Source organism: Penaeus chinensis, chromosome 30 (genome assembly GCF_019202785.1).
Source record: "Penaeus chinensis breed Huanghai No. 1 chromosome 30, ASM1920278v2, whole genome shotgun sequence".
NCBI classification, from domain to species: Eukaryota; Metazoa; Arthropoda; class Malacostraca; order Decapoda; family Penaeidae; genus Penaeus; species Penaeus chinensis.
This window is the reverse complement of record NC_061848.1, coordinates 25,550,713-25,565,712: the sequence shown is the minus strand read 5'-3', so window position 1 is coordinate 25,565,712 and position 15,000 is coordinate 25,550,713. Positions and strand designations below refer to the sequence as shown.

General features: G+C 36.1%; 2 protein-coding genes across 8 annotated transcripts in view; both read left to right on the top strand.

Annotated features, from left to right (window-relative positions):
* The window catches only part of LOC125041151 (pescadillo-like), a 10,589-nt gene extending 6,574 nt beyond the window's left edge, over window positions 1–4,015 (top strand). The window contains exons 7-10 of the mRNA XM_047635959.1: window positions 762–917; window positions 1,754–1,863; window positions 2,535–2,926; window positions 3,221–4,015. Coding sequence (XP_047491915.1) covers window positions 762–917; window positions 1,754–1,863; window positions 2,535–2,926; window positions 3,221–3,660 — 1,098 coding nt within the window. The 3' untranslated portion in view covers window positions 3,661–4,015. The remainder of the gene's footprint in view (window positions 1–761; window positions 918–1,753; window positions 1,864–2,534; window positions 2,927–3,220) is intronic.
* Window positions 4,016–8,223: 4,208 nt separating this feature from the next.
* LOC125041150 (mucin-5AC-like) overlaps window positions 8,224–15,000 on the top strand; it is a 514,849-nt gene continuing 508,072 nt past the window's right edge. For all 7 annotated transcript variants that reach the window (XM_047635957.1, XM_047635956.1, XM_047635955.1 and 4 more), the window contains exon 1: window positions 8,224–8,339. The gene's annotated coding sequence lies outside the window, so the exon portion shown is untranslated. The remainder of the gene's footprint in view (window positions 8,340–15,000) is intronic.

Here is a 15,000-nt window from a genome sequence, read left to right as displayed (position 1 = left end):
TGAGTCATGGTTGAGGAGGAGGATAATAAGCCTAGTAATTATGTTATAGATTGATTTATCTTTCTTTAAACTTTTTCTTACTTTTCTTTTCTTTTCTTTCGCTCATATAATCCAGTAATTATGATGTACAATATTTGCTGTAGTCTGAGGCATCTGCTACATCCAGCACTTGATATAAGAGAGTTAAGGGTCATACATCAATATTTCCTATTCTTTATATTTTGCATTAACCTTTTTGAACCACCTAGCACAAATATGTAGCATGAAAGGTTTATATAATTCAAAATTTGTATCAAAATTAAGTCAGTGTGTTTTTGGTTTTGTAAATTTCTGTTAAATGTGTTTTCATGATAAGCGAGATCTATGATGTCGTCTGGTGTTCAATTTTAAATATATGGCAGCTATATGAACAGACAACTGGTGTCTTTCAGTCAAGTATTCATAACTCATATTGTATAATGGCATATTATGTTTTACAAAAAGTAGTAAAGATCTCTTGTCTTGGGTGAGAATTCCTGGGTTGAAAGGGTTGAAGCTTTTAAAGGATATTGTTTGCTCTACTTTTTCTTTTTTTTTCTGTTGCACACCAAGAAAATGACCAGATTTCCTAGTTTTTTAGATCTCTAGTTAAGGCAAGATACATGTGTGTTAGAATTTGATATATGACCAAAAACCCTAAATATATTCCTGTATTTATCATTAGTCCCAGACACTGTGCAAATACTATTCTGGTTCAATGTATGTTCAATCTCATTCAATAGCAGGAAGACGATACTGATGAGACAATATTGGATGTTAAGAGAGAGAGAGATATGGATGCCAGGCAGGGCAAGCTGTTTGAAGGACTGAAGTTCTTCTTAGGGCGCGAGACCAACCTGGAGTCTCTTACCTTTGTCATCAAAGCATGTGGTGGTATGGTAAGTCATGCAAGGTTATTTTGTTTATTTATTAACCCCTTTGATCTGGATCACATCATGAAAAAAATTGGCTTGAGGGACTGGTGACGTGAACATGCTGTCATGGGAAATTTTGGCTGTGGGCTGAGTGAAGCCAGTGAGCAATTTGCCTGGAGGCTGGGGTGACAAGAAAGACTCGCCACAAGTGCACAAACCTCTTGGAGGCTGATTAGACCAATGTTTAGTAAGGGGGTTTGCATTATTCCCAAACAAGTGTGGAATGTAGTGTCCTTAAACCATGACTGGATGAGCGCCAGCTCCAGGGAGGACACCATTTCCATGCTCAGCATCCTGCTCCAGGCCGCTGTGACTGGCGGCATAGGTTGTACTACCTAGAAAGATGATATGGAGTCAGTGCAAGGACAGTCTATTACCATCTGAATAAAGTAAATTAAATAACAAATATGGACATTGGAATATCACAAAAAAAATTAAAAATGCTTATGCATAAAAAAAGAAAATAACATTGTAATGGGAAGGCATAAATTCTTGTCCCCACACACAAGTGTTCGCATGCGCTCAGCCTACAAGCTGTGCACCTGGCAGAGTGGTCGCTCATGTAAGCCTAATGCCCGTCTTTGGTCCATGTGATTGCTTTGAATCACCGGGATCCAAGGGGTTAAAATAAGGGACAAATGGGCAAGTCAGCATTTTATTTGTATGGTTTGAATGATCTTAATGTTGAGTGATCTTGATGTTTTCAAGTGTGTATTTTATATATGCATTCCAAGGCCATGGTTTGATTAATTTCATGATTATATATCTAGTGTTTTAAATGGGGAATCTTTTCTTGGCAGGTTTCTTGGAATAAAACTTTCAATTGTGGTTCAACTTATGAAGAGGAGGATCAGATTATCACCCATCAGATTGTAGATCGACCAAAGGTTACTAAGAAACACTTGTCTAGGTGAGTAGATGGGCAATACCTTAGTATGAAAATGTATTAACAAAATGTGTTTGTTTTTGTAGAATACGATTCTTTTCTAATAATACAGTTTTCAGGCATTATTTGATTAAAAATCTTGAATATTTTTGTGCAATAATATAACCCATGCAGTGTAGAAAGAAGTATAAACCATGATGATGTTTTTTTATTGTGTATTCTTGGAATCCTGATTTTTTATAAACTGTTGATGCCAGGAGTGCATGTATGCAAACACTGTCCACTGATTTTATTTTATTAATTTTGTTTACATATACTGTATAAGACTGCATTAGAGCTTTATCACCATAGATTCAACTATATGACCTACCAGATCTCACCTTTTACCTGATTACTTGAATTTTCAATGGAAAAAATAGATTTTTTGTTATTGATCTCACTAATAATAATAATGATAGTATTAGAAAAAAATCACAAAAGATCAAGAAATGGGATAAACAGGTAAGGTCAGTTAGGTCTAATAATTGACTTCTTGATAACTATGTACGTGCTTATTTTCATTTTTGTATTTTAGTATGGTTAATATACAAGATGAAATTGTATGCTAAGGAGAATGGCAGTCATATTGTTAATTCTTGTAATGTTAGCTGTCATTTTCATGGAGTTCTAATTCTTCACCTTATTTTGCAATGCAGGTACTACATTCAGCCACAGTGGGTCTATGACAGCATCAATGCTAGGACTCTCCTCCCAGTTCAGGACTATTTCCCAGGTGCATCCCTCCCTGCTCACGTCTCACCCTTCGACACAGGTGAAGACAGGTACATTCCACCTGAGAAACAGAGGCTGAATGCACTTCGCAGTGGGAAACCAATTCAAGATGCAAGCAACTTTGTAAGATCGGCTGAAGAAGAAGAGCTTGATAGGTTTGATGATGTTCAGTCGGATGATGAAGATCCTATTGAACAGTATAAGGATTATGATGAGAGTGAATATTTCAAGGAACTTGATGATGATTATGAAGAAGATGAGGATGACGAGAAAGGAAATGATGACGTGGATGGAGAAAAGAAGGAGGATGAAGATGGTATGTAGTCATTAATTTTGTTTTAGGTCTTTTCATTATGAATTTTTTTTTCTTTTTTTTCTTTTTTTTATGGAGACTTTTCCTAAAAACTTTGTTCTTGTATTTGTGTTCACTTTTTCTGCAATTGCATCTACCCATCTTTCTCAATATCATAAAGTATATATTAGTTCTAGAGTAAAATTAATTGTAACTTAAATATGTAAGGCAGGACAGGGTGGATTTTGGTTTGAATGCTTGAATAAAAAAAAGTTATAATTGACAGATATTAATTTCCTATTTCTTTGTCATTTTCAGAAGATTTTGAGATACCAGAAAGAGTTAATGAAAGAAGAGTAAGAAATATGGCTGTACAAAGAGGAAGTCTGTTCAAGAAGGAAACTACTAAAGAGCAAGATCAGTTAGCAGAGTTAAATCTTCGCAAGCTGCGCTTCAAAACAAAAGAAAAGCGCTTCTATGAGAAACTGAAGCGTAAAGAGAATCAGGCAGAAGCAGCAAGAGAACGCCTAGCATACTCAAGGATTCTTATGGAGAAGGAAATAGCGCAGAAGGAAGGAACAACAAGGGAAGGAAAGGAAAAGCATTTCATTAATGAATTAGTTGGTGAAGAGATCAAGCAGAAAAAGGAGAAGCTAGAAAAGCGGAAAAAGATGAGGATGGATACTAAGGTCAAGCTGAAGAAAATGGAGAGAAGGCAGATAAAAGCAGAAGAAAGGAAAAAGAAGCAAAAGAGTTAGCTTATGGGTTATAGAAGATAAAGGAAAAATCTTGAAAAGTAGAAGAAACAGAGAGGCAGTACGACCAATATCAATATCAGTGCCAGAATTGCCAAACGGAAGAGCAAAGGGCAGAGGAGGGTAGAAAACCTCCAAGTGTTAGCCAATTAGGGTTTATTGTTGTTTTGGAAACTATAATTAATTAGAATGTGGAAATGTTAATATTTTATCTTTATGTTAAGGTATTGGATGTAATAGATCCTAAAGGCGTTTGTCATTTTTTTTATCATTGGCTTAATTTTGTCTTGTATGTTCTATATTTTAAGAAATATATTTTTTTTTTTGAAAGCCAAAAGATAATAAAAATGGAAATTTATTTAAGCTTTGGTTACCCTCCTATTTTATTTTTGTTATTGAAAAGAGTGTGTGTGTGTGTGTGTATGTGTGCGCACACACACACACACACACACACACACACACACACACACACACACACACACACACACACACACACACACACACACACACACACATACAACACACACACACACATACAACACACACACACACACACACACACACACACACACACACACACACACACACACACACACACACACACACACACACACACACACACACACACATACATATATAAATATATATATATATAATATAAAGAGAGGAAGAAAGAATTGTGTGATATAGAGAAAGAAATAGATATAAAAAAACAAGATTTATTGAAAATTAGTTTCAAAATTATTCTGAATTTCATCTTCAGGTCTGAAGGAGAAGTACAAGTAGGAGAGAGGCGAAGAAACAATGTAGGAGAGAACAGGTAAACGTAAACGATGTTAGGTCAACAAATCAGATGGTCTATGGGAAGGGTGATTGTGATAAGGGAGAAGGTGGAGGATGTGAAAAACTGTTCAATTTGATATTATGCAGCTGCTTAATCAAGAATGATTCCACCAGGCTGCGGGTGTGGACATCAGTGGAAGGAAAAGCAGTACACGCAGCTGGTCAATCCATCTGATGACTTGTGTCCTATTGATGGCAGAATATGACTGTTGTGTCCCCTGGATACAGCTTATTTATGCTGAGATAGATGCTTAGTGATACTAGCGTCTGTCTCACCAAAGTACTGCTTATCACATGAGGCAGAAGGAAGAGCATAGTACCCACTTTCACAACCTGGTGTGGACCAGGTTGCGGCGGAGAGTGTTTAGCAGGCGAAAGATGTGAATGGAACGAAAAGTGCATTTACATTCCATTGTGCATAGGTTTCCTGTATACAAAGATGGCGAAATGGTTTTCAAAGCGATGAACTAAGGTATCCAAGAAAGGGAGCTTGTTGATTTCCTATTCCATCATGAAACAGATGGAGGGAGAGTTCAACTCCGCCACAAAACCTGAGAACATGGTAGGGTCATGAGGCCAGAGAGCAAAGACGTCGTCGACATACCTCAGCCAAACCGACGGACGAAGGGAGAAGCTCGGACTCGACCTCCCCCCCCCCTCCCCCACAGTGTTTACCAGTACCAGAGAGAGAGAACCCATGGCATTACACACACACACACACACACACACACACACACACACACACACACACACACACACACACACACACACACACACACACACACACACACACACATACACATACATACACACACATACACACATACACGCACGCATGCACACATACACGCACGCATGCACACACACACACAGACACGCGCACACACACACACACACATACACATACACATACACATACACATACACACATACACACACGCACGCATGCACACACACACACATACACGCACGCACGCACGCATCCACACACACACACACACACACACACACACACACACACACACACACACACACACACACACACACACACACACACACACACACACACACACACACAGAGAGCACACAGATTCAAAAGAGATACAAACTAAACTCGTTCTAATGATAATCACACAACAACAAGAATCAAACTGCTATAGTTGCTCATTATTTTTTTCTAGCGAAACGATTTTTCGCATAATTGGTATTAGTTTTTGTTTTATCTATAACTCGACAAACTTCTGAAGAAATAAATCAAGAAAAAGTGCATTAAACCAACAACAACAAAATGGCTCATGTTTTTTTTTCAATCATTATTATTCTGTTGACATAATATTTAACTATTAATCGGGTCTCGGAAATTGCTCGTTTCGGTCACAAGTCGAAACGTGTCACGGACAATTCCATAGATTCAGATCACACGGGTAGACAGCATTATGCCAGATTCCACGGGAAATGTTTTTAACTGAATTTTCATATAAATAATGACAATGCACACAAAACTGAAGTGATGCGGTGCAAATATATACTTGTAAACACTAACAGATTTGCCACGTGCCTGTGCAAATACAATTATTGAAGAGAAAAATAAAGCTTTAATATAAGAAGCATTTTAAAATACTTGCACAAATGCCTTTACAGTTTATGGGATCAATATAAGCAAAAAGCTAAAGATTGCCTGCGGCCACTTGCAATACCATGCATATACAGGTAATGGTATTCTTGATGTTAAGCGATTCTCAATCTTTCTTTCAAGCTACCCCAGTTATAGAGTACTGCCAATAATAGCGACCCTAATATAATGTATAACATCCAGTTCTGAAAAAAAAAGTTTTTCACATTCTACAACAACAGCCCAAAGTATTTTTTTTATTAGCTGAAGGACTGGTCTTAATGGGATCTTTGTCACTTGGATGCTGGATAGGTTTTCGATTCGCGTCTTAATCGTTCAAAATCCATTTAGACTGGGGCACGAACGATTAACCTTTCGTTTGTAGACAGCATGTACACGTATCAGACAAATAAAACACCAGTGATATCAACGTTGATTTCTTAGTCTCACCATCTCAAGGCTAAAATTTCTTAGCACCTAACCTAACCATCCTAAGACCTAGAAATTCTTAAAGCCTAACTATCATTCTAAAAGCTTAATCGTCCCATGTCAAAGATTCTTAGGGCCTAACCATCTCAAACTCTAAAGATTCTTAGGGCTTAACCTTACCATCTTAAGGTTTAGAGATTCTGAAGGGTTATCACAAGGCGTAAAGATTCTAAGGGCCTAATCGCCCCATGACTTAATGATTGATTCTTACAGCCTAACTATCTCGAAGTCTAAAGATTCTTAGGGCCTAATCGCCTCAATGCATAAAGACTCTTACGGCTTAATTATCTCAAGGGCTGATCACTACAATCAGCCTAAAGTTATGACGGCATAATAGGATCACAATAAAAATACGATCTAATAGTCCCAAACTCTGTATTAATCCTTAAATGCTATATACCGTAGGTTAAAATTTCTAAGAAAAATACTACATTTTGGTATTCATGACCATTGCGGCCTTTACCAAATCAGTAATTGGTCTAAGTTCATTTTGTGTAAAAGAATAAGAAATATACATATGAAGTGTTTGCAGTCGTAAAGGTTGTTAGTGTAAATATTCTTTTTATATGTAGTCACGAAAACGGAAACTATCCTTACATAATAGAAAATGTTAAAGGTACTAGGAGGATAAACTACCCAAAATTTCGTTATTCGGGGATTCTATAACAGAATATCGGATGTGTGTAATACCATACACTATATATTTATATATATCATTGCTATATCTCGCTCATATCATGTAACCTATGGATGAACTGCATTTACTGTTTTAAAAGTACGCAAGGTAAAATGCACAATATAAAATAAAATGCACAGTATGAAATTGAGCTTCGTACTGTTTTTATGATACAGTTCTTAATAATTCTTAAGCGTATTTATAGATACAGAAAGTAAATTATGATATTAAAATTGTATAGTGGCGTTTGTAATTGAGAACCGAAATCAAATCAAGAAAACGATTTTGTCATTTATACATTCCCTGCAGTAAGATAAATAAAAATGGTAAATTAGAATTCAAAGTGGCTAATGCATTACCATTCTATTCCAGTTTAAACACTTAATCAAAACTCCTAAGAAGCATAATACAATATAACGGTACCTCCGTACTTCAACTTCCGGGTTATTATTTTTTTTCTTTCAATTCATTTTCTCTTCCTATTGTGCTGACACGTTGTCATTTACCTGTCCATATATAACATGGTATAGGAACTCTAACATCACTGCGATGTCTGCTGAATTAAGATGGATGTTAAGCATTTAATGGAAACGAATACATGTATAGAAATTAATTACTGTGGTGAAATTCGAAGGTATTTCTGCATTATGCTCTCTGGACATTCGACATATAAGTCTTTTCCAGACAAGGACATTGAAAAAAAGTCCATTATTTTAGATTAGGCTGTATAACTTGTTTCTTCACGACTGGAATTACTACGACAGAATGATTTATTTGTAAGATGAAACTTTAAAGTATTAACAAAACTCCCGGAAAGGGAAATATAAAGTCTCTAATACTTTATGAGAACTTATAGCGATGCTACCTTGTTTTTTTCCGAGCATTCGCGAGTTTTAAATAGAGTGTTGAATAGAGTGTTGAATAGTGTTACGCTCCCTTATTCTTTCAGTTTGTTTATGTCTTGTGTCGGAAGGTGTCTTACTAGAGCCTCTCTGTCTAATTTATTGGTAATTTATCACTTATCCGTCGTAAAGTTGGAGGATCATTCACGTCTCGATAAAGGTAAGACAGATTGTAGCTTTAGGCTCGGTAAATGTCGTTGTCTGGTCTTATTTCGAAGGTGAGATGCGTACACTCGGGGGTGGAACGTCAAGTGCCAAGAAAATAGAACTAGGAAAACATTTCTGGTTATTCGTTTTATGTTTGGAAGACACTGTCATATTGCAAGCGAAAACGCCAGGATTTGAGGGAGTCGGTGCCATGCGACACAAGATACGTAAATTACGGTGTGTTCTCAAGTATGCCGAGGACCGCAGAAGAGGGGGTGCGAGGTATAAGTGCACGTAGGCAGAGACACATCTTACCTGGGCTTTTTGTGGGGAAGATAATGCTTTTTCTTCGCCTGATGGACTAAAAGGCTTTCTTATAGGGACTCAGCATCTGTTTTCGGGGTATGAGGATGTATTCACAATTTGGCAATCTGATTAAGGAAATGTAAATGTTTGTATAAATATACTCATAGATCCTGTAATACATATATTAAAAATTATGTGTGAAAATGTTATTCACATATCAGTTATGGTTATGTTTTCTTGAAAATTCCTTGTGTATGAGTACACTTAGGGTATATGGTTTTCTTTTTCAAGATTAATCCAAGAAACTCCCGTGAAGACAGTGTACTGAAAACTAATTTACCCGTGAGATTACAAGAAGTTTTGTTTACATCTTGCTTTTGTACACACTTCCCATTCTTCACATATTTATGCAGATACTATATTTATACTACTGCAGTACCTTGACTCTTCATTTTAAATACATAAAGTGCTTTATGCAATGAAAATGGAAATTATTAATTCTCTCAGCTGATTTTAATTTTGATATTGTTACATTATATGTAATTTTGTTGTAAGCTTGAGTACTTAGCTAATTATATAACTTTTTCTCTGATATTACTGTCTCTTTTATTGGTATATATATTATATAAAAACTGATCTCTTAAATTACAAGTTGCAATAAGACAATCTTAATTCCAGCATTCAAGGGGTTCAATACTGCATCAAGCAATTTCTGTCAACTCTGCACCAAAGACACTGGAGCAAAAAGCAGCAAGCCTTGACTAGATATTCTCTGGCAAGAAAGAACTTGAACTCAGGGTTGGTGATTTAAACCAATAATAACAATAATATTTTATTGGGATGGGGGAGGGTACTAACTTTATTTAGTTGGGTTATGTAACTTGTTTATTTTTTTTTTATAATATTATTTAATGTTCTACATCATAGAAAAGAGCATAATAATGGTATGTGACTGTACATTATATTCAAAATATGTGAATGAATAAATTGATAAATAGTTGTGGTGAACTAAATTAATTTGTTTTCAAGAAATATGTAACTATTTACTGGTTTTCTAATAAAAGAAATAACGGTTTATGTAAATTGTTGGATCGTGGCTCATATAGAGTAATTTTACTATCTATTATTTGAGTACATTGCAAATTAACTATGGATAATAGATAAGACTGATGGATAAATTATATATTTTTTTTGCCAAAAATACAGGCTTACAGAAAAAATAATCTTGTCTGCTTCACCCAAATTAAAGTCTTTGTTCAAAACTTATATACAAATATAAACAAACATACATCCATACATCCATACATCCATACATCCATACATCTCTTTCTCTCTTTCTCTCTTTCTCTCTTTCTCTCTTTCTCTCTTTCTCTCTTTCTCTCTTTCTCTCTTTCTTCTCTCTTTCTTCTTCTCTCTTTCTTCCTCTCTTTCTTCCTCTCTTTCTTCCTCTCTTTCTTCCTCTCTTTCTTCCTCTCTCTCTTCCTCTCTCTCTTCCTCCCTCTCTCTCTCTCTCTCTCTCTCTCTCTCTCTCTCTCTCTCTCTCTCTCTCTCTCTCTCTCTCTCTCTCTCTCTCTCTCTCTCTCTCTCTCTCTCTCCCCCTCCCTCCCTCCCTCCCTCCCTCCCCCCCCTCTCCCCCCTCTCTCACTCTCTCTCCCTCCCTCTCTCCCTCCCTCCCTCCCTCCCTCCCTCCCTCCCTCCCTCCCTCCCTCCCTCCCTCCCTCCCTCCCTCCCTCCCTCCCTCCCTCCCTCCCTCCCTCCCTCTCCCCCTCTCCCCCTCTCTCCCTCTCTCCCTCTCTCCCTCTCTCCCTCTCCCTCTCCCTCTCCCTCTCCCTCTCCCTCTCTCCCTCTCTCTCTCACTCTCTCACTCTCTCCCTCTCTCCCTCTCCCTCTCCCTCTCCCCCTCTCCCCCTCTCCCTCTCTCTCCCTCTCTCCCTCTCTCTCTCCCTCTCTCTCTCCCTCTCTCCCTCTCTCTCTCCCTCTCTCCCTCTCTCCCTCTCTCTCTCCCTCTCTCTCTCCCTCTCTCTCTCCCTCTCTCTCTCCCTCTCTCTCTCTCCCTCTCTCTCTCTCCCTCTCTCTCTCTCTCTCTCTCTCTCTCTCTCTCTCTCTCTCTCTCTCTCTCTCTCTCTCTCTCTCTCTCTCTCTCTCTCTCTCTCTCTCTCTCTCTCTCTCTCTCTCTTTCATGTACATGTTTATACATGTCCACATATCCATAAGCACATCAATTACCTTCTGAGGCCACACACTCATGTTTTTTTGCTGTAACTGTAGGCAGAAAAAAAAAGCTTATAGCGAGGTGTAAATTGTATAAAGTGCTCAGGTGGTATTACCTCATTGGTGGTGGTGCATCATGTGTAATATTGTTATCCTCATCGTCACTACTATTTTGATCACTTTCACTCTCATACACATCACTATTATTATCTATTTAGAATTTGTCTATCCTGTTTTAAGTTTCTTTGCTGCCACTCTAGCATTACCACTCTCCTCTAGCACTTTCTCAGTTTCGCTTTCCCCTTATAAGGGGTGGGAAGTTGAGGGTCTGGGTGTGTCCTTGATTTCTAAGTGGCTTCTGAAATGCCTGATGATTAACTTATACATTTTGTTTACCTTGTGTAAATTTTAAAGTTGGCAACAGAGGATAAAGTTAATTTTTGACCATAAGTGTGCTGACAGCACCGTGTGTCTCCTCATCAATTGATAATAAGTGCTGCTTAATTCTCGGCAGCTAAAAATAGTATGATGATTCCGGCCCATTACACAATACACGCCTGATAAAGTTTATTATGGAATCTATACCAAAATGTCAAAATTTTGATTTGCTGATGTTTCAAGCATGTATATGCTTGATTTATATAATGTCCAGTTTAGTATAGATAGTATAGCTTTAGTGAAATCTAGATATACCTGGTAAAACACTGGACTATGATTAGTACAAGCTCTAAATGCCATATTGCAGATAAGAACCATTTGTGGCAAAATAAATATTTTTACTTTATGTAAAAGTAACACATTATAACAGCACCTAAATGTTTACTGCCAATCATTTTGATGTCTTCTCTTTTCACTTATCAATGATAAACACAACCAGAATTGATCCTTAGGTTACTGAGAATTCCAGTGGTATTGACCTTTTCAATGTGAACATCAAAATTCAGAAGGAAGACTTTCAAGAATGGGTAATATTCCATTATAACATAGTTATAGATAGGAATACTAATAATGTATGAATTTTATTAGTGTATATATTTGTATATTAACTGAGTGCTGCAGGGAAACTGCTGTGTGAAATGTCTCAGCACAGAGATGGCTGTGCTAATGCTTAGCCACAAAGGAGTCAATTAGTAGACCTTGTGACCTTATCTGATTTCACCTCTCCTTGCATTGGCGGGAAAACTTTTTTACTAATTCTATTAATTTTATTTCTCTTATTATTGTTATTGACATTATGGTTATTGTAATATTAAAATAATAATAATATAATAATTGTCTTCTTTGTGACGAAGCACTTATGGAGCCATCTCTGTGTAAACACAATTAATAAGCTAAAATTACAGTGTACACAGCATGTAATCATGCCATCTGCTTCTAATGGGTTAATGGTAGTTGATCATTTGTTTTATCATTATTTTTTGAGGGGGTAAAAGTAGTTAGCTCTTTAGTAATTCAAAGATTTTGATGTCTGTATCCCAGAAAATGATTACAGGGAAATACTTTGGTAATGCCTGTAATGTAAATGATATAATAACCTTTTTAGATTTAACTACGTATGATTATTAAACAGTAGATGGAGTTGATAGACTGCTGAAGTTTTATCCTGCCAGAACTTGCATGATTATTTATATTTTTTGTCTTTGCCATCACAGGGTTTAATTATATTCTAGATAAACTTTAATACAACGTGCTTAACATTTATAATAAGAATGACACAAGGAATGATGTAAAACTTGTTATCCTAAAGTGGAATTTTTAAACTTACACCCCTATGTTTGACAGTTTCTTAGGACTACAATCTGCCACATGGGAAATGCAGTCTTTAGATGTATGCATGCTCATGAAACATTTTTTTCAGAGGGTGTTTATTTTTTCTATGTATGGAAGTTATTGGTTGTTTTATTTCTCATGAGTGTATGATTTCAAAGGTGTCACTGTTTTATTTGTATTGTTTGCTAGTTATTTTTGAAGTAAAATGACTATATAGTTTAAAAAGGCATACCCACTTTGAAATTGTAACTAATTCAACATGGCTCAGAGTATGCAAATGTAAGATATTTTTCCTGAAAGTGTTGAAAGAATCTTCTAATTAAGAAGAAAGCAGTTAAGCATTCTTTGCTGTTCATTAAACACACTGATGTCATTCAAAGTATTGCACTGGCTAGTAGATCAATGGGCCAAAAACCTTTTTAACATATACCAATCATGTGAGGTTAGCACAGTGCTTAAGGAAGGTTTTCTTTCTTTTTCTAAGGGAATGTTAGTTGTAAGTATTGCCTGATCTTTCGTTAGCAGTTTATTTATAGACTGGGAAACGTTTGTATGTGAAATATGAATTGAAGAGAATGATTCTTACTTAAATCTTTTCCTTATTTAGGCATTTTGTTGAATATGTAGAGTAGTATAATAATTGGACAAATTGTGGACAGACCTGTTTCTCCTCTATTAATGATAGTAATGATCTCTGGTTTGTTTTATCTTCTTGTTAGGCTTTCAGACTTTTCACATATTTTACTTTTAATCATGAGTATCACCAGTTTGTTTCTAATTGTTTGAATTTTTATTTCACTTTGCCACTGCCTTTGGTGTGGAGTTATAGTCAGGGCAGTTAAATCTCATTTCTAGATGTACTGATGCGAAGTCTTGACAGAGTGAGTCTGAGTTCTTATTCCACTTTATATCTCTTAGATGTACTTTTTCTGGAGTTCATTATCTCTGTATATTTCTTCTCCTTTGTGTGTCTTCTGTTATTTGCCATAACTTGTTTCACATAATTTTGTTCAGTACATTATGTCAGCTTGTTAAGCAGTTGAAGCCTAGAGTGAGTGGAATGGCGAGTCTTTGCCTTTGTGGCCGTCTGTGGAGAGACTAAGGATTTTACACTTTGAATTTGTATTTTAGTCCTAATTCAAATTGGTTGTATTAGATGAGTGTATTAAGCCAATGTAGGCACTTCAGCCGGTAGCCTGCAGATACTTATTTTTGTCTAGTTCTAGGCCCAGTACACATTTTAGGAACAAGTTTACATCTGTTATTACAATGTTCTTAAGTGTTTCAGTATTCTATTGACAATAATATTGCAGCAAAATGAATCTCTAATTTGTATAATGTAAAAAAAATAAAGTAAAATAAGGTAGCCTACATGAAATGTAGGCTACCTTATTGTCTTTTCGTGAAATGTCATTTAACATTGGTATACACTGTACATCCCAAGTTACCTTGTAAAGTTTTTTATGTTACTTATTTATTTATTTTATATTTTATTATGTTTTACTACTGAAAATGGCTAGATGTAAATTGTAGTATTTTAATATTTACTTCACTTATATTTATTGTGATTATAATTATCAAGGCCCATGCAAAACATTTTTGTGTATGATCCAAGAAGCCAAGAAGATTATAATTCCTTTGATGGTAGAAGATTGGCAGAATAGATTAAGATTCAGCAGTGTTTTGTTTATCTGGTAGCATTTAGGCTTATGCATTCAGATGTCCTGGTTATATGTCTAGAATGTTTCAAGTGAGATATATACCATTATGCTTATTAATAGCTTTGCAATATAGCATGTCATTGGCACAGAATTGTACTAGGAAGTAGTGTAACTCAAGTAAATAGCATACTATTTTAGTTTGCTTTTGATCTGCACAAAAGTTTGTTCTACTTTTTTTTTCCAAATGACAAAGATGTAGGCTAACAGAGATAAGTGTGTTTAAATTCTCTTGCATTGCAAAACATTCTCACGTTCAAAGGTGTTTATTTGATGAGCAATTTACATTTTGTTGACATCAATGTGCAAATTAAATGTGGAATAAACGGAGAAATGTGTCTTTTTTGTTTTTAGTTCAACTCTTCGTATATGTTCTTCCATTATTTTTTATTTCCTGCAAGGACAAATCGGTGAGAATTCTATTTTTTGTTACTAGACCCCTCTCCCTTTCCACTTCTCCTTCTTGTTCTTTCTACCTCTTCCCATTCTCTCTCTCTCTCTATCTCTCTCTCTCTCTCTCTCTCTCTCTCTCTCTCTCTCTCTCTTTCTCTTTCTCTTTCTCTTTCTCTTTTTCACTTTCTCTCTCTCTTTCTCTTTCTCTTTTTCACATTCTCTCTCTCTCTTTCTCTTTCTCTTTTTCACTTTCTCTCTCTCTTTCTCTTCTCTTTT